Below are 23,273 nucleotides of genomic sequence, written 5' to 3' on the forward strand. Positions count from 1 at the left end.
TATTACCCATGTCTTGATCTATCTTCCCATGTAGTTTGATTTGATTTTGGGTGAAAAATCTTTAGAGAAAGAGAGCTTGGTGAAGCTTTAATGGTGGATGTTCTTGAGATGGAGAAGATGATGATGGGTGCTATGGGGAAATCTGATTTTTACTCGGGGACACCCAAAGTTCACTATTAAAGGGAAATCCAGAAAATTGCTACGGGGAGATCGACTATACTTAGAGACTCATTTTTCTCGACGAACCTAGCCTCGAGCCACATCGAAAAAGGGGGATTTCTTATCATCTTCTTTTCATTTATTACTTATTCACCATGTTAGCTAAATCAAGTGTGTCGATTATATGAGATGAAATGTGATGAATTTGTGATTATGTTTAATATGATTTGATGTTTTGATTATGAATTGATATTCATTTGATTCGATTATCGTTTTGATCGTATTTTCATGTGTCTTGTCAAGCACTTCGCATAGTTAATAGACGAAACGAGGTATTCGATATCGATAGTAGTCTAAGTCATAATTTCATGTGTCTTGTCATGCACTTCACATAGTTAGGCGACTAGACAACACTTTCGATGACTCGGGATTAATCGATTTAGACGTTTGTTTGACTAAGTATGATCTACGGATATACGTAGTACTTAGAGACATCTACTTTAGGAGTCGAATATTGATTGTACATCGACACATTAAATCGGACTACACATAGTCGTAGGTTTATCATTATAGATTCCTAGACTTCGACACCTCTCTCACTTATTTGTTGCCTGAATCGAGTCTTACCGTCTCCCGGCTCTTGTTCCTTCGACTCTTCTCTCGAATCTCTCTCGCCCGTTTACTTTATTGTTTAGTTTTAACCTGCTTTAATTGTTTTCTTTATTTCTTATTCAATCAAAACCCTCGTTTACCTTTGTTTTTCTCCTTTTAGTCTAAGTTAGCTTTTAATATCTAGACCGAGGGATAAGACCCTTCGATATCCAAACTACCTTCCTATCCTTGGATCGATCCCGGTTTTGCCGGATTACTACTTGATACCTCCGCTTGGGTGTGCAACCTTTTCGGGTGCATCAGGAAGCTCCCTCCGCAGCTGCTGGTCGCGTCTCCAAGACGCGTCCCAACAGCTGCTCTGGACGCGTCTTCAAGACGCGTCCAGAAGCTTCTGTCGCAGCTGCTGGTCGCGTCCTAGACGCGTCTCAGCAGCTGCTCTGGACGCGTCCAGAGGACACATCCAGGAGCTTCTGGTCCGGCCAGGAAGCTTCCTGGCCGGACACTAGGGTTTTTCAAAAACCCTAGTTTCCAAAAAAAAAAATTTTTCTTATGCAACTCTAAGTTGCTATTTTCCAATTTTAAAATTTTCCTCAAAATTTGAAATTCCTTTTAGAACACTTCTAAAATTTTTCAAAACTTTTAGAAACTTTTAAATTTTTCCAAATTTGTTTTGGGAGTTTCCTAAACTCAAAACTACTCCTTTTAGAACACTTCTAAAATTCCAAATTTTTGTTTTTCAAAAGTTTCCAAAACTTAAAAACAACTCTTAATCAAACCAATTTTGGATCAAAATCTAGGTCTTTGAAACTTTTTCAAAGAACAATTTTAAAATCAATTTGAAAAATCTTTGAATCCAATTCAAAATTAATCAAATTGTATGTTTTAAAACCTTTTAAGCATAACTATCAACTTAATCAAGCATAGATTTGTTTGAAATTCAATCAAATTGAGTCTTTTAAAACACTTTTAATCATCAATTTGATTCTCAATGTGAAATTCATTGAATCCCATTCAATAATATCAAATTGTGAGTTTAAATAATTTTAAAACACTTTTTAAAAATACTTTTATAAACTTAATTTATCAAACTATCAATCATATCTAATATGAACTAGTTCGATTCTTAGCAAAAACTAGTTAATTGCAAGAGGCTCTGACGCCACTGTAGGGATTTATACCCTTATACTAGTGTTTATAGCGGAAATAAGACATCTAATGTCTACACTAGTATCCCCAGGATCACATGCAAAACTAGTAATTAATCTAATGGAGATAGTAGATTACCTTAATCGTTTTTCCCTCGAACTAGTTGAATTGATTGAAGAAGACCAAGAGCTTCAAGTGTAGCTCCTCTACTTGGGACACGAGCAATCAATTTGATCTCCCACCTTGTTGTATAGCTAGCACACCAATGGTGGTTGGATAATAAGAAGACCTTCTTGCTTGACTAGAAGATAGCTTGGGAATTAGCTCACTTTCTCCTCTCTACTTGATGTGGTAGAGTAAGAAAGCTTAGAGAGAAATTCCACACCTTATTCTCTGCCCTAAGAGTGTTTATATAGAACCCTAATAAGAATCCACCTCCTTTTAGGTTTCCTAAAACACCCTTTAGAATAAGATTTAGGGAAATAGTCGAAAATAGCAACTATTAGTATTTTCTCAATTCTCTAAGGAGATGACGTCCAAACCCAGCCAGAATTGGCAGATTTAATGTTCATAACATAAGGAAACGTCCCTCCAAAAATCAGCCCAATCCGAGGCCTAAAAGTGCCCGAATCGGCCTAGGCCCAAAAACCCTGTTTTTGGCCTTTTTGTACTATCTTTGCCTAATTCCTTTTTAGGCCTATGAGATATGTTTATGGGACACTCCCATGATTATATCTTACTCCCACTAGTCATATCCTAGATCAATTTGTCACTCTTATGTGTAACCCGTTGTAGGATCCGATCGAAGTTAGCCGCGAATTACTTCGTAATTCGACGATCGTAGTTGGTCTCTAGCTACAACTCTACGATCCCTAAATCAATCGGACTTGATGATCTTCCACATCAATTATCCTATCCGACAAATTGTTCACATTGTCACCTTGGTCGAAGGACATCTCCTTCAACTCCTTCAATCTTCATCTTCTTCTCACCTCATCCCCACAAATTTCGGGCACTAACAATCCCGACAACCACACATTCTGGGCATATCTACCATTTCTCTGGTCTGAAGTTTAATACCATACTCTGGAATAACACTTTCAACCATTAGAATTTTGTTCCCCTAATCAGTCTCACCATATCCTAGATACCTTCCGACTAGAGCTTTCATCGATCGAGCAAATTCTTGTTGCTATTTCTCCTACCCCAGCAAATTGTCATTAAACACAATTTTTGGAATTACAATGTAGTTGTTGCTATTTTCATGTTCTGAGTAAGAGAACAAGAACTCTTATCATGACGATTCCCTTCAAAATCCTCATAATCATCATAACTAGAAGGGTTAAGGCTTACTATTTTGACTATAAATAGTGAGTTTGCCATTGTTGGGATCATTGGTCAAAAAAACTACCTGGGTTAGAAGGCAAGCATTTGCTCTTGGAAACCTTGATTCTCTCCTACCAACCATTCATATCCATTCTTAACCAGAACCCGTAACTTAGTGATCCCCAATCCTTTCAAACTCCCCTCCCAAATATTCCCAACAACATTAACCCTACATTCTTTCAACCTCTCAAATCGCCCATCAAGATAAGAAAGAAAATTGAGGAACTCTAAATCCAATAATATTGAATGTTCTCACAAAGTTATATTAAAATCTTGCACTTCGATCTTACAGTAATTACAAGTCAAATAATAAAATCCCTATTGTAAGAAAAGAGAATTGTAATGATTTATATTGATTCTTATAGCTATTACATAAGATCTTTATAAGGAGTAGTACAAGAGAAAAGTTTAAGCAATTGAACAATGTGGGACTAACTATATATTCTAACATTCCCCCTCAAACGAATGACTTTTGCTAGTACAAAATTCATGAGTTTGCTAAAAAAAACAAATTGTAGATTTTGACTTGTTATTCATATGGAGACATCATTGTGAGGTTGCTCTGTTGTTGTTGATGTTGTTCTTTGTTGTTGTTCTTTGATGTTGTTGTTCTTTTTCTTTTCTCCATTGGAAGGCCATTTGAAGAAAAGTTGGCACCATTGCCTGGTTTGTCGTTTTCTCATTTTATAATTTTATCGATTTGTTGTATTCTCTATTTAACGAGAAATTTGACAATATAAACCATTGTCAAGTTTTTGTTGGAGTTCTTCCTCCATTTGACAATTACTAACCATTGTCCGGTTGACAATTACTAACCATTGCCCGGTTGACAATTACTAACCATTGCACGGTTTTGGAGATCTTTCTACCTTGGTTTTTAATAGCACTCACACATAATTATTACTCCAACATCATCAATGCAATTCAAGCCTTTCGATCTACTTGATTTTATGTGTTGTTGAACATAAACACTAGCAATCATCGATCTTGACCTTCCCACTTCTATTCTTCATTTATACTCTCTCTTATCTTCTCTTCGTTTGATCTTATTGAAAATCTAATGGAACCAAGTAGCTTACTAAAGGAGCAAACATTTGAAAGTTCTCATCTTCGATATAAGAAGTATGAGCAAATCAACTTAAGCGGATGAATTCGCTTGCCATTAACGAAGCGAATTGAACAATGTGAGACTAACTATATATTCTTCATTTATGAATTCGCTTGCTGGAGAATAAGCCAGAAACACATACACTAATTTTGTGTAGAGTATGATTTTGATTTTGGTATTTTAGTATTGTGACTTTCACTTGAAAGTGTTATTCCAGAGAAATGGCGGATTTACTGCTCTACTACAGCTAGTGTTGTTATAAAGGCCAGGACGGCCCGGGTTGGGCCCGGGACCGGCCCGTTCCGTACAGGCCCGGCCCGTACGGAAAACGGGCCTGGCCAACCCGGGTTCTATTCCGGGCCCGGGCTGGGCCTATGGTTTGGGTCCGACGGGCCAGGCCCGACCCGGCCCGTCAAAACCTTTTTTTTTTCTTTTTTTATTTCATTCCTTATTTTAAAAATTTCATAGATAATTTGAAAACATTCCTTTTCGAAAAGATCTATCCAACAAAATCGTTCCTAAAATATTCATTTCCATAAAATATTTTCGAAAAATCTTTCCTAACTTGTTAATTTATCTGTTTAAATCATCCTCTATATTATTTCCAAAACGTAACTTCTAAAATCACTCTCACGAAATCTTTTCAAAAATCTTTCTTAAACTTGTTAACCTATTTATGTAAATCATCTTCTATTTATATAAATCATCCTCTACTAACTAGTTTCAAAATATAATTTTTAAAATCATTTCCCAAAAAACTTTTCATAGAATCTTTCCTAAACTTATTAATTTATTTATGTAAGTCAACCTCTATTTATTAATTATATCCTATTAACTATTCCTAAAATCTTTCCAAAAGTCATTTCTAGATCATGTCATTATTTATAGAAAATCGTCTCTAAAGTTTTAATTTTTTATATTCAAAATAAACAATAGATTTGTATTTTTTTTAATTTAAATTTTGGTTTTTCAAATATTTAAAAAAAATATATATTATAGAAAATCCGGGCTGGCCCGGCCCGGCCCGGATTCAACCCAGCCTGGGTCTATACCCAGTCCCGGGCTGGGCCCTTGTATAACCAACCCGGGTTGAGCCCGGCCCGGGGAATTTTCAACCCGGGTTGGCTAGGCCCGACCCGGTTACTGGGCCAGCCTGGACAGGGCCGGGCCGGCCCGACCCGGCCTTTTAAGCATCACTAACTACAGCCATGACGAAGGGGTCTCCCCTTTATCATCTTCCTCAAATCAGAGCTAAGAGGAAGATAAAGATCAGGGGCAAGAAACAAGTTAGTAAATTTTTAGACCAAAAGATAAATATTCTCTCTAAGTCAATCATAGTTGATTAAGTCTTTATGTCCTAAAAGATTTTTCTTTATTTTCCGAAGCCGCAGCCTTATTAATGAATAATTTAAGAAATGGGCGAAACTTTCTGTAGAGAAAACCTGACCAACATAAACCTTATTGAAAATCACTACAACTTGGGCAAATTATTTGGTTTTCTTTCATGGACTTTAGATTTTTTTTTTTTGATGAAGAGATCATGGACTTTAGATTAGGTACAAAAATTTCATCAAAAAAAAAAATGATTAGGTACAAAATTGGTTTCCTACACATGTGACTAAAAAAGGAAAGGGCAATAGTGTTATTTTACATAGGCTGCTTTTTTTTTTTCTGTTTTCTTTCATGGACTTTAGTTAGGTTGAAAATTGGTTTCGTGGATAAGAAGTTTGCATCACATGTGATTTGATATAAAAATATGTGCATATTTATGAAATTGAAATGCTACCAAAGCTTGACCGCAGCCACCCCTGGCCTTCTCGAATCTCCATGGCCAACTCCATCTCATCTCTCCCACTTCAAGAGAAAATTCCTCGTCATACCACTCTTCAAAGAGCTTTCCACCTTGTCATCTTCTTCCTTCTTCTCTCTCTTCTCGTCTTTCGTTTACTAACACTCAAGTATAATTCCTTCATTTGGGTCTTAGCATTCTTCTGTGAATCATGGTTCACCTTCATTTGGTTACTCAACATAAATGCTAAATGGAATCCTGTTGAATACAAAACTTATCCGGATCGACTTCTAAATATGTAATCCAACCTCTCTCTATCTTTTCCTCTCGTTGGTCTTAGTTAGAAAGACATGTCAATACATCTTTAGGTTTCGTAATCATATCAATCAAGACAGTATAGTCTGACATATTTAAAGTCACCCACGACGTGTGGGCCTCAAACTGACTTGAGTCCGTGTTGTTCAAATTAGTACTAGTCGGACTGTCCAAGTATCCTCGGACTGCCCCAATCCGTGGGGGGGCTAAAACAAAACTATTTGGGGCATGGGGATATATTTATGTAATTTGAATTTCTTTTTCTTTTTTTTTTTGCAGAATTGAAGAGTTACCATCAGTGGATTTATTTGTGACAACAGCAGATCCAGTTCTTGAACCACCAATAATTACAGTAAATACAGTTCTTTCATTGTTGAGTGTTGATTATCCTACTAACAAGCTTGCTTGCTATGTATCAGACGATAGTGGATCTCCCATCACTTTTTATGCCCTAATTGAAGCTTCTAAATTTGCTAAACTATGGGTACCTTTCTGTAAGAAGTATGAAATCCTAGTTAGGGCTCCTTTTCTATACTTTTCTGAGGCTAAGCAGCCTGAAAACTTCAGCAATAAGGACTCTTCTTTTGATGACTTCCTCAAGGATTGGAGAAATGTTAAGGTACAAATCTCACTTACTTATGACTTTTGAAGAAATCATTGTTTTTCTTTTCTGATTTGGTTGTTTATTTTCGACGTTTGGGTTATTGTAGAACGAATATGAATTACTATCCAAAAGAATTGAAGAAGCTGTATGCAGTTTTGTTCCATCTGATCATATTGATGATTTTGAAGCGTTTACAAACATCAAACAAGGAAATCATCCTAGCATTGTTAAGGTAATTAAACATTTTGATACAATCTTTGTTAGAAATTTTTGGTGAATGGCCCAAAAAATAGACCTTAATAGCACAATAAACCCCAAAACTTCACAAATTTTGAGGTTCACCAAACAAAGCATTTTTACATGACAACGTATATTGGGATTCAACTAACAAATTAATTTTGAATGACACCGTGCATTAAACAAAACGGAAGTAACTCTACGCATTTTACTGTTTAATTTCATGCAACTTAGTCTGTGTTACGTAGAAAACAAACTTGTTCTTACATATATTTATACTTTTACTAAACAATTAACACAAGAGTGATGCGTTTGTGCGTTTGCACGAGGAAAAATCAGAGATTCAAAAAAATGGGCTCATTACCTATTTTTTCTTATTAAATTTGGGCCTTAAACCATTATAGTATTTTTTTTATTTTGGGCCTATCGCCCACCGACCCTATTTGTTAAGCCTAAAACATAGGCTTATACATCAGCTTTTTGTTCAATTTCTTGTAGAGCCAAATTTCATGTGTCATGTTAAGGAATTGCCCCCTAGATCCCTTACAAAGTACACTATCAGGACAATTACTAATTTCTTTCTAATTGGCCTAACATCTCTCACTAGGAACCGAAGGAAATAATAACCTTCATCACTTTTCTATCAAATCAGTCATAACCAGTATCGTTTGATCCCTAAGGAGTCACTTCTGGTACATTAAACACAATTTGACCTGGGGATCTAAGGCTTGGCTACCGAGGGGCGCTAATAGAATTGAAGCGTCTTGTTTATAGAATTTTCAGATGGTGCCCTGCTCAGGTCTGACCCTGTCTATAACTCGGCTAGCCCAATACCCGGTCAAGGCTTCCTAATACTATTCTTTTCTAATAGTTACATTTGTTGCAGGTTATTTTGGAGAACAAGAAAGAACTCACAGATGTGCCACACCTGGTCTATATCTCTAGAGAGAAGCGGCCTGAACATCCACACCACTACAAAGCCGGGGCCATGAATGTGCTTGTACGTTTAATACCACTCATGATATCTGACCATTTTTTATTTTTCGGTCGATCTTTCTACGGAATGAACTTCAATAATATATTTGCTATAATGATACTTTTTTGTCATTATAGCACTAAATTATGGGTTTATACCTCGTCTTACGTTTTTCTTTTCTTCTTAGCTTAAATTATATTTACTCGTCATCTATAATGTCATATCATGTGATCAAAATTAATGATGGCAATATGGCATTGACAGACAAGAGTATCAGGAGTGATGACAAATGCACCATTCATGCTAAATGTTGACTGCGACATGTTTGCAAACAATCCTAAGATAGTTCAACATGCGATGTGTTTACTTCTTGGGACAAAGGAAGAGACAGAAAGTGAGTTTGTTCAATCTCCTCAGTGTTTCTATGGAGGTCTCAAGGATGACCCTTTTGGAAACCAATTAGTGGTTATTCAAGAAGTGAGTATTACATACTAAATTCCTAGCTAAAACCTTCATACGTTTCTTGTAATTTTGTTCTCTTCATTTGATTGTCATTGATCGTATATATTTATTGTAAGTCATTGTTTTTGCAGTATTTGGTACGCGGATTTACAGGAATTCAAGGACCATTTTATTGTGGAACAGGATGTTTTCATCGACGAAGTGTAATTTATGGGCAATCCCCAAACAACAAAGACAACAAAAATAGTAAATTACCGTCATTAAGCAGGTTTGGAAGTTCGGAGGAATTTGTCATATCCGCCACTAAAACGCTTGGTGTAGAAAATAGAAGTGCAACAAGATTTTCCTATGGTATTTCAGACTCAATAGATGCAGCAACCCATGTTGCTGACTGCAACTACGAGTCCAATACTGACTGGGGTACGGAGGTATAGTAATGTGAGATCTATTTTTGATACGAACACATTTTTCGTGTTTATAGGTCCAATGAGATAATCAATCATTTGTCCATCTTTTATTTATATATGTTTAATTTTTCGGCAGGTTGGATGGATATATGGGTCTGCAACCGAAGACGTACTAACAGGACTAAAGATCCAAACAAGAGGTTGGTCATCAGTATATTGTACTCCAGACCCTCCTGCATTCTTAGGGTGTCAACCTACTAGTGGACCTTCCTGTTTGACCCAAATGAAGAGAGGAGCCACTGGTCTCCTGGAGATCTTGTTTAGTTATTCTAGTCCCATTTTCTGTACAATCAACGGTCATCTACGATTCAGAGAATGTCTTGCTTATATCTTGCTCAACGTTTGGGGCCTCCGATCCATCCCTGAGTTATGTTATGCTTCTCTTCCGGCTTATTGTCTCCTCACCAACACCTCTTTTCTTCCTTCGGTAATTAGCACATGATCATATTTATTTCATTATAGCCTTGGGCCTCCCTTATTGTTAGCGCCCCCACATATTGGGGCAGTCCGAGAGCACTCGGGCTGGTCTTTTTTGTGATGGGCTTGAACAACACGGACTCAGGCTAGTCTGAGGGCACTTGGGCTTGTCCGAGGACACCAGGACTGGACCTAATCCGTGATGTGCTTGAACAACACAGACTCAGCCTAATCCGAGTGCTCTTGGACTGCTCCAATCCGTGGGCCTCGAACTGCTCTGTCCGAGACCCGAGATTGAGTTTGAGAGGGGTGGGCTAAGAGCTAAGGGACGGGGCGCGCGCCTTTAGAGGCACCCGATTAGGTATCTAGGTTCTTCAAAATGACAATCCTACCACTTCATTTTTAATGCAGGTAACAGAACCGGAAATACTTATTCCAGCTTCTATTTTCGTCATATACAACTTGTACACACTCTCGGAATACCTTCGTTGTGGTTTATCAGCTCGTTCATGGTGGAATAACCAGAGAACTTTGAGGATTTACTCTGTGAGTGCCTGGTTATTTGGAGTCTTGGGTATCATCCTAAAACTATCAGGATTATCTGAGACTGTTTTTGAAGTAACCAAGAAAGAAGAAAATAACTCAAATAATGAAGAGATTGATGAAAATGCTGGTAGATTCACTTTTGATGAATCTCCAATTTTTGTTCCAGGAACAACATTGGTTCTGGTTCACTTGACTGCCATTTTTGTTAGCTTCTTAAGGGCAGTACTAAGTAAAGGCCAGAGTGGGTTTGGCTCTTCTGGATTTGGGGAGATTATTTGTAGTTGTTGGTTGGTTCTAAGTTTTATGCCATTTGTGAAAGGACTCTTTGGGAAGGGAATTTATGGGATTCCAAGTTCTATAATGTGTAAATCAATAGCATTAGCTGCAATTTTTGTGCAGTTTTGCTATTGGGTTTCATATAGGAACTAACTTAATCGATTTTGTACTTTGGATATCAGAACTAAGTCATCTTGAATTTCTCCAATAAAGAAGCCAAAATAAAAACTAATGTGAGGCTTGAGCCCTGTATTTATGTCAATATGTAGTCGGTTCGTATGACTTTTTATTTTTCATAAACCGTTAAAATTCGTTCTATGTAAAATTTGAGGCATATAAATATAATAAGAATTCAAAGGTAAATTGTCTTGAATCATGTACAATATATTTATAGCCGTCAATAGGTCTAGTTTATATATCTAGATGAAAACATACAAAAAAAATATATTGTGGAATATATATGGAAGAATTGTTGTTTTACACTTTTACTTCACCATCTCCAAATTACAATTCCGTAATTACATATACATTGTATAGTAATTTTGGCTAGCCGGGTTTAGATACAAATCCTGGCTCCACCCTTGTCGACGACAACCATTTTTTTTCTCCTCCACATCATCTAACCCTATCCTCCCTCCACCTCACTTCACCCCTTCCTTTTCTCCTTCTCCTCCTCCACCATAATCTACATCAAGTTCACGACAAACACCATTGTCTCCATCTTTGTCTCTCTTTAAAAAAAAGGATATTTTATATTTGCTTATCATCCTTCTCTTTTCAAATCGTAGTGTTTGAAAGATATTTTTTTTTCTCTTTTTTGAATTGTCTTCTTGTGGTCATGTGTGTTTCCCTTAGTCCCTTTCAGACAATAGAATCCAAATTCTTGGCTGTTAAGGGTGAGTACTGAATTTTCATAGGAAGTTAGGCAAAATGAAATAAGATGCCACCAAAACTTCTTTAACCATTCCTATCCTGAAACTTTTACAGAATTCGTACGAATCCCCTAACTTATTGCAAAATTTAACGACCCACATTTGAATTCTTCAATTTCCCTCCGTACCACTTTTCTCTTTTGTGGGAGTAACATTCACATCACGCGTAAGATTAACAGAATCGCTTCGTTATTAATCGCCAACACTGTTTAGCCAGCTGGTTGTGCATCAACTCTGAACCCCGAAAGTCATGTGTTCGCTTTAGGGTGGAGGTTGAATCCATCATTTATATATTACGGCCTTTTAAAGTCCAAAATGTCTTTAATGATTGTAGTTATCGAGCCATCCGTACCATGTAATGACACTTAGAATCCATATTAAAAAAAAAAATTGAATATTCATTTGTTAACAACATTAAATATCATAAATTTCACAAGTGTATCAAAAATTTCCTTTGGTATGCTTTTAAATTTTAACAAAATTGACATTTACATGAACTAGGAGTTACAAAAATGGTTTCAATTGAAAAACCAAGAACGAAAATTGCTAAGAATAACTACACATACCAAAAACACAATAACTATCTTTACCACAATCGTTATTGCATTCACCACAATGTTTACCATCCCAAGATGGATTAATGCATTTCCCTTGGCAACAAATCTCATTAAACCTACACATCTTTCCACATCTTCCACAATTATATCTATCTTCCAAAATATTCACACATTTCTTCCCACAACATTGAGATTCTTGAGTACTACTTTCCTTACTATGACAAATATTTGGTTGTTTATCACATGTTATTTGGTTTCTAGGATTCTTAAAACGTGGGAAGAACTTGTCTACACCTTCCGAACATCCCGGTTTTGTTGGTTTCGTTATGGGTTTATAATTATTATGATAAGGATCCTCATTGAAGTTCTTGAAGTTAAAATGATCACTACCCTCTTCATATTTCATTTCATGAACATTATTTTCATTCTTCATCAACTTTACACCATTGTTGCCAACTACCAAAGCCATGATTGTAGCTAATATGATGAACATTTTCATGGTTTCCATGATGTTTAAGAGAGAGAAAGAGAGAGAAGGAAAGGTATGTATTGGTTGGGAATTAGAGCTAGCTTAGAGTATGAGTGAATGAATGAAGAAGAGAGTCATGATAGAAGAAGATATATATAGAGAAAGAGACTAAAATTTTATGGATGAGATATAGAGATTTTTGACTTAGTTGCTCTGTGGGCACACACTATAAAGTGAAAATTTTCCACCTATAGAAATACTAGGTTATTTTGAAGTCAACAATTAAATATTGTACTAAATATAATTCTATTAAAATAATGTTCTTTTTGCTCTTTTTGACTATAATTCTAGCAAATTAGCAATATATATAGTTAGGTTTCTCTTGGTTTTTTTTTTTTTGTTGAAAGTCTCTCTTGGTTTCATACATGAATTTCTTTAATTTTTAAGGAGACTAAAGAAAACTAGATTCATGATCAAGTATAGTTAGTTGAGAAGCCTAACTAGGAAAATACTTGGAACCCAAAATGGTAGAATTTTAGGGCACATGACTCAACTTACTTCCGAGGGACGTTGGTGAATATTGTAAGTGGATCTGCTGTCATCACTCATCACTAGCTAGTTAAATGGTGAATAGTCAACTCACATGTGCTTTTCATTTTCTCATAGACTTCCTTAGCATATTAGTGAGAATTATTATTTCTAGTTTACAAGATATTAATTACTTCTTGTTTACATCATTCACTGGTTTAAGGTAAATATTTTTTGTTATAACAGTAATTACGGTGTTATAAGCGACTATGTTTTACAACTTATATAGATACATTCTTTCGTTATACACTTATATACTTTATATTCAGGGGCAGGCCGGGCTAAAGCGGTCGCTTTGGGCCCAACATTACGAAGGGCTTCATGTTTTGGGTTTTCAATGTCTATTTCGAAATAACAATTATTCTAAACAAATCTATAGATGGAAGTTGCAGCTTAGTGGCCAGGGCCCAGGAGTTTAGTATATGTGCATAAGGTTAAGGGATTGAATCTTCTCGTAAACGCTACAAAATATTTTATTTATTTTTCTCGAACATGCCTTATAAATGATCCCAAATTTTAATTTCGTGAGACATCAAATAAATGAAATATCTGCATAAAATACATTTTATGAGACATCGAAACACATTATGTACAATGTACATGATATATATGAGTTAATAACACAGAAATAATTAGCCATTTCTTTAGAAAGAAAGTGACATCTTGTATGTTTTTTTCGCTGTACGACTTGTACATGACAAGTTGAAGGATAAATTAGGCGACTTTGATAGAGAAAATACTTTAACCTAGTGGATTTTGGGATGTCACTCTCACCATTTTTAGGCTCTCTTCTCCGCATTTGAACAGTTATTTGTCAAACAAAATGGGAAGCCATATCCTTATGCCTTTTGGCCATTTGGGGGGATATTTTAGTATCTTATCTTAGGTCAAATAAGACTAGTCCCTATTCAACTCCTAAATATATATTTCCTCCTATCCCCTTTTTTTTTGTTGAGAGTTCTTCTTATCCCTTTAGGATGTTCAAATTAAGGTAAAATGAATGGCTAGATATCTATTGATAATAATTGTTATAACAAGGAAAATTGTTGTTATGGTAGAGTTTTTGCCCAAAAGTTCTTTAAAGAAGGTTTAAACACTTTTGAACGATAAATTCAAATCGTCATCATGATATTCCTCTATGTAACAAAAAATAGTCACCATGAAAAGAAATGCCTTTATTATCCTACATTATATTAAAAAAAATGCCATCAACAATAATGATGTCCATACTATTAACTATACATCATTTTGTGCAACCAGTTACATGTATGACATAATCGCATTTTTTGCATCACTACAATTCGTTGAACAGTTAGATGAATAGTAACATGTAATAACATTCAGAACCCTATTCAGAGTTTCGATTTACGACACTAATTAAAATTTTAGTACTCGGTTAAATCTAGTGAACCATTAGAAGATATAGTTGGTTGAGGGTCTTTGAATCCATAAGATTCCAAAACTAGGATTCCAATGAAATATAGGTAAAGTGGAAGGAGTTTTCTACAATAGATTTGGAGTTGAAGAGTAAAATCAACTATTTTATTACAAGGAGAGGTCAAACAATTGCTGCGCGAAACCGTTTCCCGCGCACTTGTACCGAACACTCGGCTTGTAATTTGAAGTCAATTAGGAAAATATTTTGACTTTTGGAAGAAAAAGAAATTCTTGTGCCGAATTTGGTGTGCTTTTGAATTTTGAGACAAAGTATTAGTTGCCTAACTTTCTCAGACAGGCCAATTTCATACTCTCTCAGTTTTGTTTTTGCATTTTTTTAAGAAAATATATGGTGATTTGGATCCACTTCACCACTTGCATTTCAGATGGTGCCTTTATAGACTTTAGTCATTAAGTTTATTTGATATTAAAATCATATACGAAAAATATTTTTATTTTTATATCAAAATAGGTCATCTAAGCTCATAATGATGTGTACGCTTTTGCTAAATAAAAGTTTAATTGTTTTTTTTTTCAACTTGTAAAAGAGGCTTGGATGTGGATGATTTCTAAATCCCCTTCTATTATTGATTCTTCAAGATCAACAAACTAGAACCCTCTCATCAAGAAAAAACAAACTAGAATCCTTGGAAAATGATAAAAAAAGAAAGACATTTATATCTTGGAAGCCTATTTTACGGGATGACCAAGGAGCATGAGTTACGCTGTAGGAATGCTAATTAGGAAAACCTGCTTGAATCAAACTAAGATCAGTTTACTGTTTTTTTAGTCGAGCCGAACATTGTCCTGTTCACTTTAAACGACCTTCGGTTCGGCCAAGTTAGGTCTAGTTGGTTTGACCAATCGTTGCTCGGCCATATTATTTTTTATGTTTGCAGCTTATCTTTTTTTTAATTAGAGTCTAGTTCTCTTTTATCTATTTCTCCCCTCTCTCTCTCGTATGTCTCGAATAAATCTCTTCACTTTAATCTCATTGTCAAGGGGAACCCTTCTATTCTCGGGAACATTGAGATGAAAGACGGAGTGAAGAAGTTGAAGTCTTAAAGAACGAACGAAATTTTGTAGAGAGAACATAAATGGTGGTGGTGGTCGTTGTTGGTGGCCACAAATGAAAGGAGATAAGGAAGAAGTGGTTTTCTTTGTCTTGAAAAATTTGACATAACGAATACTTTCTGTCTTTCTCTATAAAGTTATGTTCCCCATATATAAGAGCATCTCCAATGCAGGACTCAACCTTAAAGTCTTTTAAGATTTTAGAGTCTTTTAAGATTTTAGAGTCTTTTAAGGAAAAAACCTCTCCAATGCAAAACTCAATTGAAATCTTAAGATGACGTGGAAGCAATTAATTTTAAGATGTCTCAATTAGAAACTATATTATTGAGATCTCTTTTGAAAGTCTTAAGAGTGTAAGTTATCAAATTTAATTTTAGGACTAATAGAAAGTGTTTCTCTTGCAACTACTTTTTCCTATTAAATGTTTGTGTGACATGTGTAACTTTTAGAGTCTTTTAGAATGTTGCATTGGAGAAGGACTTGAATTAGAGACACTCAAGTTAGTCATATAAGAAAGAGAATCTCAATTGAGAGTTGACACATAAGCTAACTGCACTTTTTTTTATAAGAGCATCTCCAATGCAAAACTCAATAAAATCTCTATTTGTTAGTCCTATATGCCAAGTTTCGATTGAGATTTTCATTCGTAGTGGGGAAAATAGATATCATCAATTCTCTTATGTCTTCAATACAAAACTCTGAACTTGTTTTATTACTTATGCGCATAGTTATTTTTGTGAAGAATATTTATGTTTTTGAAAATAAACAAAAATAATTTCTATCGATTGAAACTCAAATACTAATGAGTTAAACAATTCGAGATATCTATATTTAACTACTTCTACATCATCCCCATCATCTTTAAGATCCAAATAGAATGTTACATTAAAGAAAAATTCTAAAAATTATAGGCCGCTGTTTTGGGGAATAAAGAAAAATAGCCGGGAGACGACCTTCGCCGGAGAAGACGATGAGGTGGCGAGAAGGTTAGGTGGCAGAGAGAGGTGATGAGATGGAGGAGAACTTTCAAAAAAATGTATTATGTATTTATTCTCCGGAGAACTTTAAAAAAAATCTAGATTCCCTCGAGAATTTATTCTCCGAAGAATTTTCTTTATTCTCCAAAGCCGCGGCCAAATTATATGTGACAATCATAATTTTTAAGATTGAGTATTACATTGGAGATGCCAGTTTCTTATTTCGAGTGGGTAGGCGTCTCATATGAACCACATTTATGGTATGTCATATGTGTGACAAATACTCATCCACATAACAACACATCCTTTGAAGAAAAAAAAAAAAAACACATCAAAATAGAAAATTAACTAACACCAACTGATTGAAGAAGAAGAAGAAGATAGAATAATAATAACAATAATGGCAGCTCCAGCCATGGAAGGAGCAGCAGTAACAGCACTACGTTCAGTGCTTTACCGAGTTCAAAAAGCCGCCGAGAAATCAAGTCGTAGTAGTATGTCAAACCATCATCGTCATCAGGAGGTTCGAGTTGTCGCCGTTGGAAAGACAAAACCAATATCTCTCATCCGTCAACTCTACGACGCCGGTCATCGTTGCTTTGGTGAGAATTACGTTCAAGAATTCGTTGATAAAGCTCCCCAGGTCAGTCAGGACAGATCTCTTCTTCTTTAATCATTTTCATCCTAATTCCTGTTCTTTTTTTTTTATCCTTTCCTTTTCTTAATTTTATTTTTAGTTCAGCTCCCTTCAGATATCGATTGGCATTTTATTGGGCATTTACAGAGTAACAAAGTGAAAACTCTTCTAGGTATGATTCAAATTTTCCTACTTATATAGAGTTTCAATTGATCTTTTTTATGTGTGAATGATTGTGTAAATTTACAAACCCTAATTACTTGAACAATTTATGAGTAATTTTTTAATTTGATTTAATTAACATTCTTTCGAGATTTGCAATTTTCCGTATCGGGAAAAGGGAACTCCTTTATGTGAGAATAGTCTGTGACATGAGAGAAGGGCGATCCAACAACGAAGAATATTAATATCAGGTCTAGGTCCTCTCCACTCATTGCCAATTGGTTTTGAGTTGGACGGCCACAAACTTAACATGGTATTAGAGATAGGCCTACGCGTGATAGGCTTAAAAGCCACACGTGCTCCACGTCACTCGAAAAAGAAAAAAAATGTGTTAGACTCAAAGAACGCCACACGTGAGGGGGCGTGTGAGAATAGTCCCACATTGGAGAAGGGTAATCTAGCAACCAACAATACAATGTCTAGGTCCTCTCAGCTCATTGCTAATTGGTTTTGAGTTGGGTGACCGCAAACTTAACACTTTATGCCCTTTGCTTAAATTCAGTGATACCATATGGTTAGTATTGTCCAATTGGAAAATTATGTAGGGAACCCTGTAGATACTTCCCTAGATTGAAAAGGTAGCATGCAATCGTAAACAAGCTGTTGTTTGTTGACGAATTGTTCGACTTATTTGTTTTGCTAATCCTTGAAAATGAACTTTTATTGGAAAACTTTATACCACTGCGATGCTGTTAATGATAAGTCGAAGACAATTTTTATACGGTCGTGAAATGGGTTTACTATTATGAAAATGATCATCATTGTGAAAGATCATTCTCTCTTATTCAACGAATTCAGAAAATGTGGGTTTTTACTGGGTACAAAATTTGTAACATCTGTCGACATATAAGTATTCTCTTTGTGCTAGAAGAACATATTAAAGTACTCATTTCTTTTTATTTAATATCCAGCTGCTGTCCCAAATCTTGCAATGTTTGAAAGCGTAGATAATGAGAAGGTAAAATTTTCTACTGTTCTGAAAATGCGTTCAACATTCTTTATTATCCTATTAAGAATCAGACCCGTCAACTCAGTACCACTGTCCTCTCTGTGCTCTACAGATTGCAAATCATCTTGATCGTGGCATTTCAAACATCGGAAGGTCGCCTCTGAAGGTTTTGGTTCAAGTGAATACCAGTGGTGAAACATGTGAGTGACACAGAGAACTATGGAAAGAAGTTCCATTCACATTAACGAAACCAGTATTTGTAAAATGCTCGATAACTAGTTAATATGGGATTATCTTTTCTGTATGCCCTAAGTTATAGTTTTTATGTTTTCATGCATCTACCTCTATGTCAATGGGTTGGCCTTTGATTGTACTGTGACTACTCCTCAGGAATTAACTGATCGAGCGATCTATATATGGTTATTCATGAAGTACAGAACATGGTAATCACCTGTGATGGGAAAAAGTGGCTTTCAATTTTAGTATCATTTGTTTTTTCTCATGCTCTGTCAAGGATTTCTCTTTTATTTTTCATCTGCCTTGGTTACATAGATTCGTGAACGAATAGCAGTTAATGTCTAATTTTTGTTACAGCGAAATCCGGTGTTGAACCATCAAATTGCGTAGAACTTGTGAAACATGTGACGTTGGGTTGCCCAAACCTTCAATTTTCCGGCCTAATGACGATAGGAATGCCTGACTACACATCAACTCCAGAGAACTTCAGGGTGATCATTGCAGGACTCGGACTTATTTGCTAGCATGATTTTCATTATTTTTCCAAATCTAACTGAAGTGCATCTATTGTTGAAACAGACGTTAACGAACTGCAGAACCGAGGTATGCAAGGCGATTGGAATAACAGAAGACGAATGTGAGCTATCCATGGGAATGTCGGGTGATTTTGAACAAGCGGTATGGTTTTCACATTTGTAATTTAATATTGAATAACAAGTTTCAAATTAGACGAACTAAAATGTTATCCTCCTTCAATTTGTAACGGGAAAATTCAATCAAACAAAATGAAATAACTTAAGCTGATTTTACCCAATACGTCAAATCTTTGGGTAGAGGAACCTATCTAAGAACCAAACTATTGAGGCTCCAGCTACATGTAGCTTGCGACCCTATCAAATTAAAACCTTTAACATCATAACTTGTTCTAGTGCAGCCTGCACCTTGCTACCCTATCCGAATGAAACCAAACCAGTAGCGCTGGAACAGGTTTGAGCTATAGAAAATTTTACCTGGCTAGGATCGAAAAAGTAGGAGTATGAATCTGTTAACAACGAGAAGATTTAATTAGCAATGGTTTAGTCAGTATTTGAGGGATGGACTAATAAGCGATAGCCCCAAGAAATTTCCCGCTAATTACCTGATATGGGTCGATTGGGAGTTTATAAGATTGAATAGCAGATAGCATTCTGTTGTGATATATCACAACTTCTAAAGACTGAAAATGATAAAATCATTAAAACACAAGATATATTAGAGTACTATACAAGATAATAGATTGATCACTTATGGTGTTGCATTTGCTATTGAACCATGAAACTTTTGAAAAATTGCAGATTGAAATGGGCAGTACTAATGTGAGGATTGGATCAACCATATTTGGACCAAGGGAGTATCCGAACAAACAGGTAAACTAGTGCCGTCGTTTTAGTTTAAGGCTAAAACTGCATCAAGAAGTAAATGCATGATCTTTTGATTTTTAATTGATCGATCCCGACAGAATGCAATCCTTCAATTGAATACATGAACTGTATATAATTTGCAGATCTATATATATCCATCTATATTTCAAATATAGTGTTTGTATTACCAAATAAGATTGGAATAAATTTGGTTTTTGAAGGATTGAAATTGAGCATTAGGGTGGTTCTGATCCATTCACAACAGATTGTTTCAGTTATTGTATGAGTAAAGCTTTCCAGTAAGCATGTGGGTACTCAAACTTAATTCCAATAATTGTATAGGCACCCGTCTAGTCACGTGGCTGCACACTCACTTGGATGCCACATGGGCCCGAGCCGACGGTGTTCGTGATGTTTATGACCAAGTGTTTTGCTTCACTTGACCCACCAGCCAAGCGATCTTGGCTTCGCTACCTCGAGCAATTTGTAGGGGAAAAAAATAATATATAAACCTCATTTGGTCAACAATGGAGTAAGATAAACTAAATAGAAGTTAGAAGATTGACTAGTAAAGATTTCAAGTAAAGAAAAATTGATTCTGAATTGAATGAATGAATAAATTTAGTTAACAATGAATTGGAAATTATAATACAAATTGACGAGGGACTATTCTGAGGAAGAACTAATCTACCAGCAGTGTTTGTGTTAACATTATACACAAAATGTTAGTATTCACAGTGTGAACATAGAACCAAATTGAAGAATTAGAATAGCTTGCTAGTAAATTCTTTACTATCTTCATCTTTAGACGATGATGATGATGATCGGGCTGCGAAATTTCTGAGATCAGATAAGCTTCTTCCTAACTGTAATGCCACTTTCATTTCAAACAATTCTCCATTCTCTCTCTTCTCCACCTCTCTTTCTTCTAGTGTTGTCTCTATTGTTTCCTCTAGTAATTGAAACGAGCCAGCACAAGCCCGATACATCTCGAACACCATTCCTACTTGCCCACCGTGTTCTAACGTATTCACAATGGTTGCCATTGCTCCTGCAACCACACCGACCAATACGGCCGCTGACCCATGAGAAGAAGAAGGTCCAACAAAAGCAGAACCTAATGCAGCAACACCTGTTAGTAGTGGGCCTGAAATGGCTAGTATCTTGTTGATGTTCAAGAACATTTTACTTAGTCTAACGTACTCTTCAACATCTCTATTTCTCAATGTTTCAATTAGATCTCTCATTTCCTTCTCAAGTTTAATACTCCACCCATTCTTCTCAATCTTGCCATAAATCAATTCTTCTTGTTCTTGGTCTTGTTTTTGTTTTTGTTGTGGCCACCAAGTTGCAGGTTCGACGTTTTTTGGGAACTTTTCAATCATTGCTCCTCCAAGCAAAGGAAGAGGGTAAGCTTTATCAAGAGCCAAAACCCTTTCCATTGCTAGTTTTACATCCATTTGGGTAGGAAGACTAGTACTACTAGAGAGAGATAGTTTAGTTTGGATCTGTGTATGAAGTTGCTTGAAAAATCTTACTGCATTTCGTTGTTCTTCGGCTAATTGTGAAGGTTGGATTTTGTTCATCACTAACAACATCCCAGTTGCTGCTGAATATAAAAGAGCTGATGATAACTTGAGAGCCAAGAGAGATGAAGGTGAACCCATCATTAAACCAGCAAGTCCTGTCATGGTTGCTGCAGTTATTGTGATTGTATTAATTGAATTGAGAAAAAGGGTATTCCAATTGTTTCTCTGCTCTCCAATATTATTATGCATCTCTATTCTTTCAACAACAGATTCCATTATCATATGAAGCTCAGCAATAACCATGGAATTGCTAAGTTCATCCTTTGAATGATTAAAATTAATAGTCCTCATTCGTTTCTTCTGCGTAACAACATTTTCTGGTTCACTTTTTGTTAGTAAACTGGGAATATAAGAACCACCAAGTGTTGGGAGCTTCAGTTTCGGCACCTGAAGTGCCGCCTGAGATAAACCATTTTTTCGATGAGAAATTGACGAAGAACTCAAGAGACTAGATATTTGAAGGGTTGCCATGACTGTTGAAGTTATATATGGATGGTAGTTGTGGTGGTGGAGCTGGTCTTGTAGTGGTGGAAATTGGTCTTGTGGTGGTGGTGGTGGTGGTGGTGGTGGAGCTGGTCTTGTGGTGGTGGAAATTGGAATTGTGGTGGTGGTGGTGGTGGAAAATTGAGTAATGCTTAGATTTGGGGGGATCTCAGCTTTTATAGAGGAGATGAGTAAGAATATAAAATATGAGGGATGGGCATTCAAAGGTTTGAATGAGTTAACAGTTTGGACTAATTCTTGCATGGGGAGAGAGATTCAAAAGTTGACTTTCAAACAGAACAGGTAAACATTATTGAATAAAGACATCAACCCTTCTTGGCTATGATGCAAGTTGCTCTGTTTTGGATTAAATACTAAATTATTTTGGACTGAGAAAACCTCCCCTTTTTTTTTGTTGAAGGGGAGAAAACCTCCTTCTACTTGTTATTTGTTCTCACAAGTCAAAACTCTCTATTTAAATTCTACATTTGCTTTACACCAATCTCTTCGTTATAATCGATATTATTCTTACAAGAAGTCTTGTTTCTTTACTATATATACTTAAGTTCGGACAAGTATAATGGGTAATGGTTATGTTTGTTGGAGTTTTTGTTTTAGAAATTGGTCAACTTTTTTACATAAGTTTAAAAATGATCCGAGTTACAGTTACATATGATTGAAGTGATGAAAATCGATATTTGGATAATCTCCGGCTAGACCTAACTCGGTGCTAAAAATGTTTTACGTTCTCTCTTTAGATTCTGAATAGCCACATATCTTGATCGGGATTCGGCATGGATTGTGGCCGGGCAGAACATCACCTCTGTTTCACTAATATGATTGAAGAACAAAATTAAAAGAATTGAAGGGACTGGGCCCTCTGTGGGGATTACAGACTTTGTGTTTCAAGTAATAGCTAATTATTTCAACAAAAAAAAAAAGTAATAGCTAATTGGGGAGGAATATTGCCTAGCATTTTATTTTCATTTTTGTTTCTTGGGTTGTTTTAGTATTTGCTTTTTAGCTTTCGGTTCTTGTTGCCTTCTTTCTTCATCTTTTATTTTTTTTTTGGTAAAAATTCTTGATATTGCATAAATTCATTTTTAAGAAAAAATTTTAACAAATGCTCCTTGCATATTTTAGGTTGATTTGTTGCTCTAGAATCTCTCGACAGAAAATCGTTATTGTGTTTTTCGAAAGATGTACAATTGGAATTGAACAT

General features: G+C 35.7%; 3 protein-coding genes across 4 annotated transcripts; 2 read left to right on the top strand and 1 right to left on the bottom strand.

The window, feature by feature from the left end:
- Positions 1-6,037: 6,037 nt before the first annotated feature.
- On the top strand, positions 6,038-10,863 carry LOC147555875 (cellulose synthase-like protein H1). Of its 2 annotated transcripts, XM_086663584.1 has the most exons (9): positions 6,120-6,498; positions 6,795-7,134; positions 7,226-7,351; positions 8,243-8,356; positions 8,597-8,809; positions 8,926-9,222; positions 9,338-9,688; positions 10,090-10,224; positions 10,391-10,863. In XM_086663584.1, exons 1-9 carry the CDS (start codon positions 6,191-6,193, stop codon positions 10,415-10,417), a joined length of 1,911 nt encoding a protein of 636 aa, XP_086519710.1. In that variant the 5' UTR covers positions 6,120-6,190; the 3' UTR covers positions 10,418-10,863. The 2 variants fall into 2 exon arrangements, with proteins under 2 accessions (XP_086519708.1, XP_086519710.1); XM_086663582.1 differs by having other exon boundaries at positions 6,038-6,498; positions 10,090-10,863.
- A 5,896-nt stretch (positions 10,864-16,759) lies between these two features.
- Positions 16,760-20,199, top strand: LOC147555876 (uncharacterized). Its single transcript, XM_086663586.1, has 7 exons — positions 16,760-17,177; positions 17,277-17,343; positions 18,305-18,351; positions 18,455-18,542; positions 18,937-19,070; positions 19,159-19,257; positions 19,914-20,199. The coding sequence occupies exons 1-7, from the start codon at positions 16,935-16,937 to the stop codon at positions 19,992-19,994; spliced, it is 759 nt and encodes a 252-aa protein (XP_086519712.1). The 5' UTR covers positions 16,760-16,934; the 3' UTR covers positions 19,995-20,199.
- Positions 20,200-20,578: 379 nt separating this feature from the next.
- LOC147555877 (putative F-box protein At4g22030) lies at positions 20,579-22,230 on the bottom strand. The gene has a single exon (XM_086663585.1). The coding sequence runs from the start codon at positions 22,037-22,039 to the stop codon at positions 20,744-20,746; it is 1,296 nt and encodes a 431-aa protein (XP_086519711.1). The 5' UTR covers positions 22,040-22,230; the 3' UTR covers positions 20,579-20,743.
- Between the last annotated feature and the right edge of the window lie 1,043 nt (positions 22,231-23,273).

This window comes from Eschscholzia californica, unplaced genomic scaffold, assembly GCF_041429995.1.
Source record: "Eschscholzia californica isolate CP2 unplaced genomic scaffold, dmEscCali1.0.p SCAF_2, whole genome shotgun sequence".
Classification (NCBI taxonomy): Eukaryota; Viridiplantae; Streptophyta; class Magnoliopsida; order Ranunculales; family Papaveraceae; genus Eschscholzia; species Eschscholzia californica.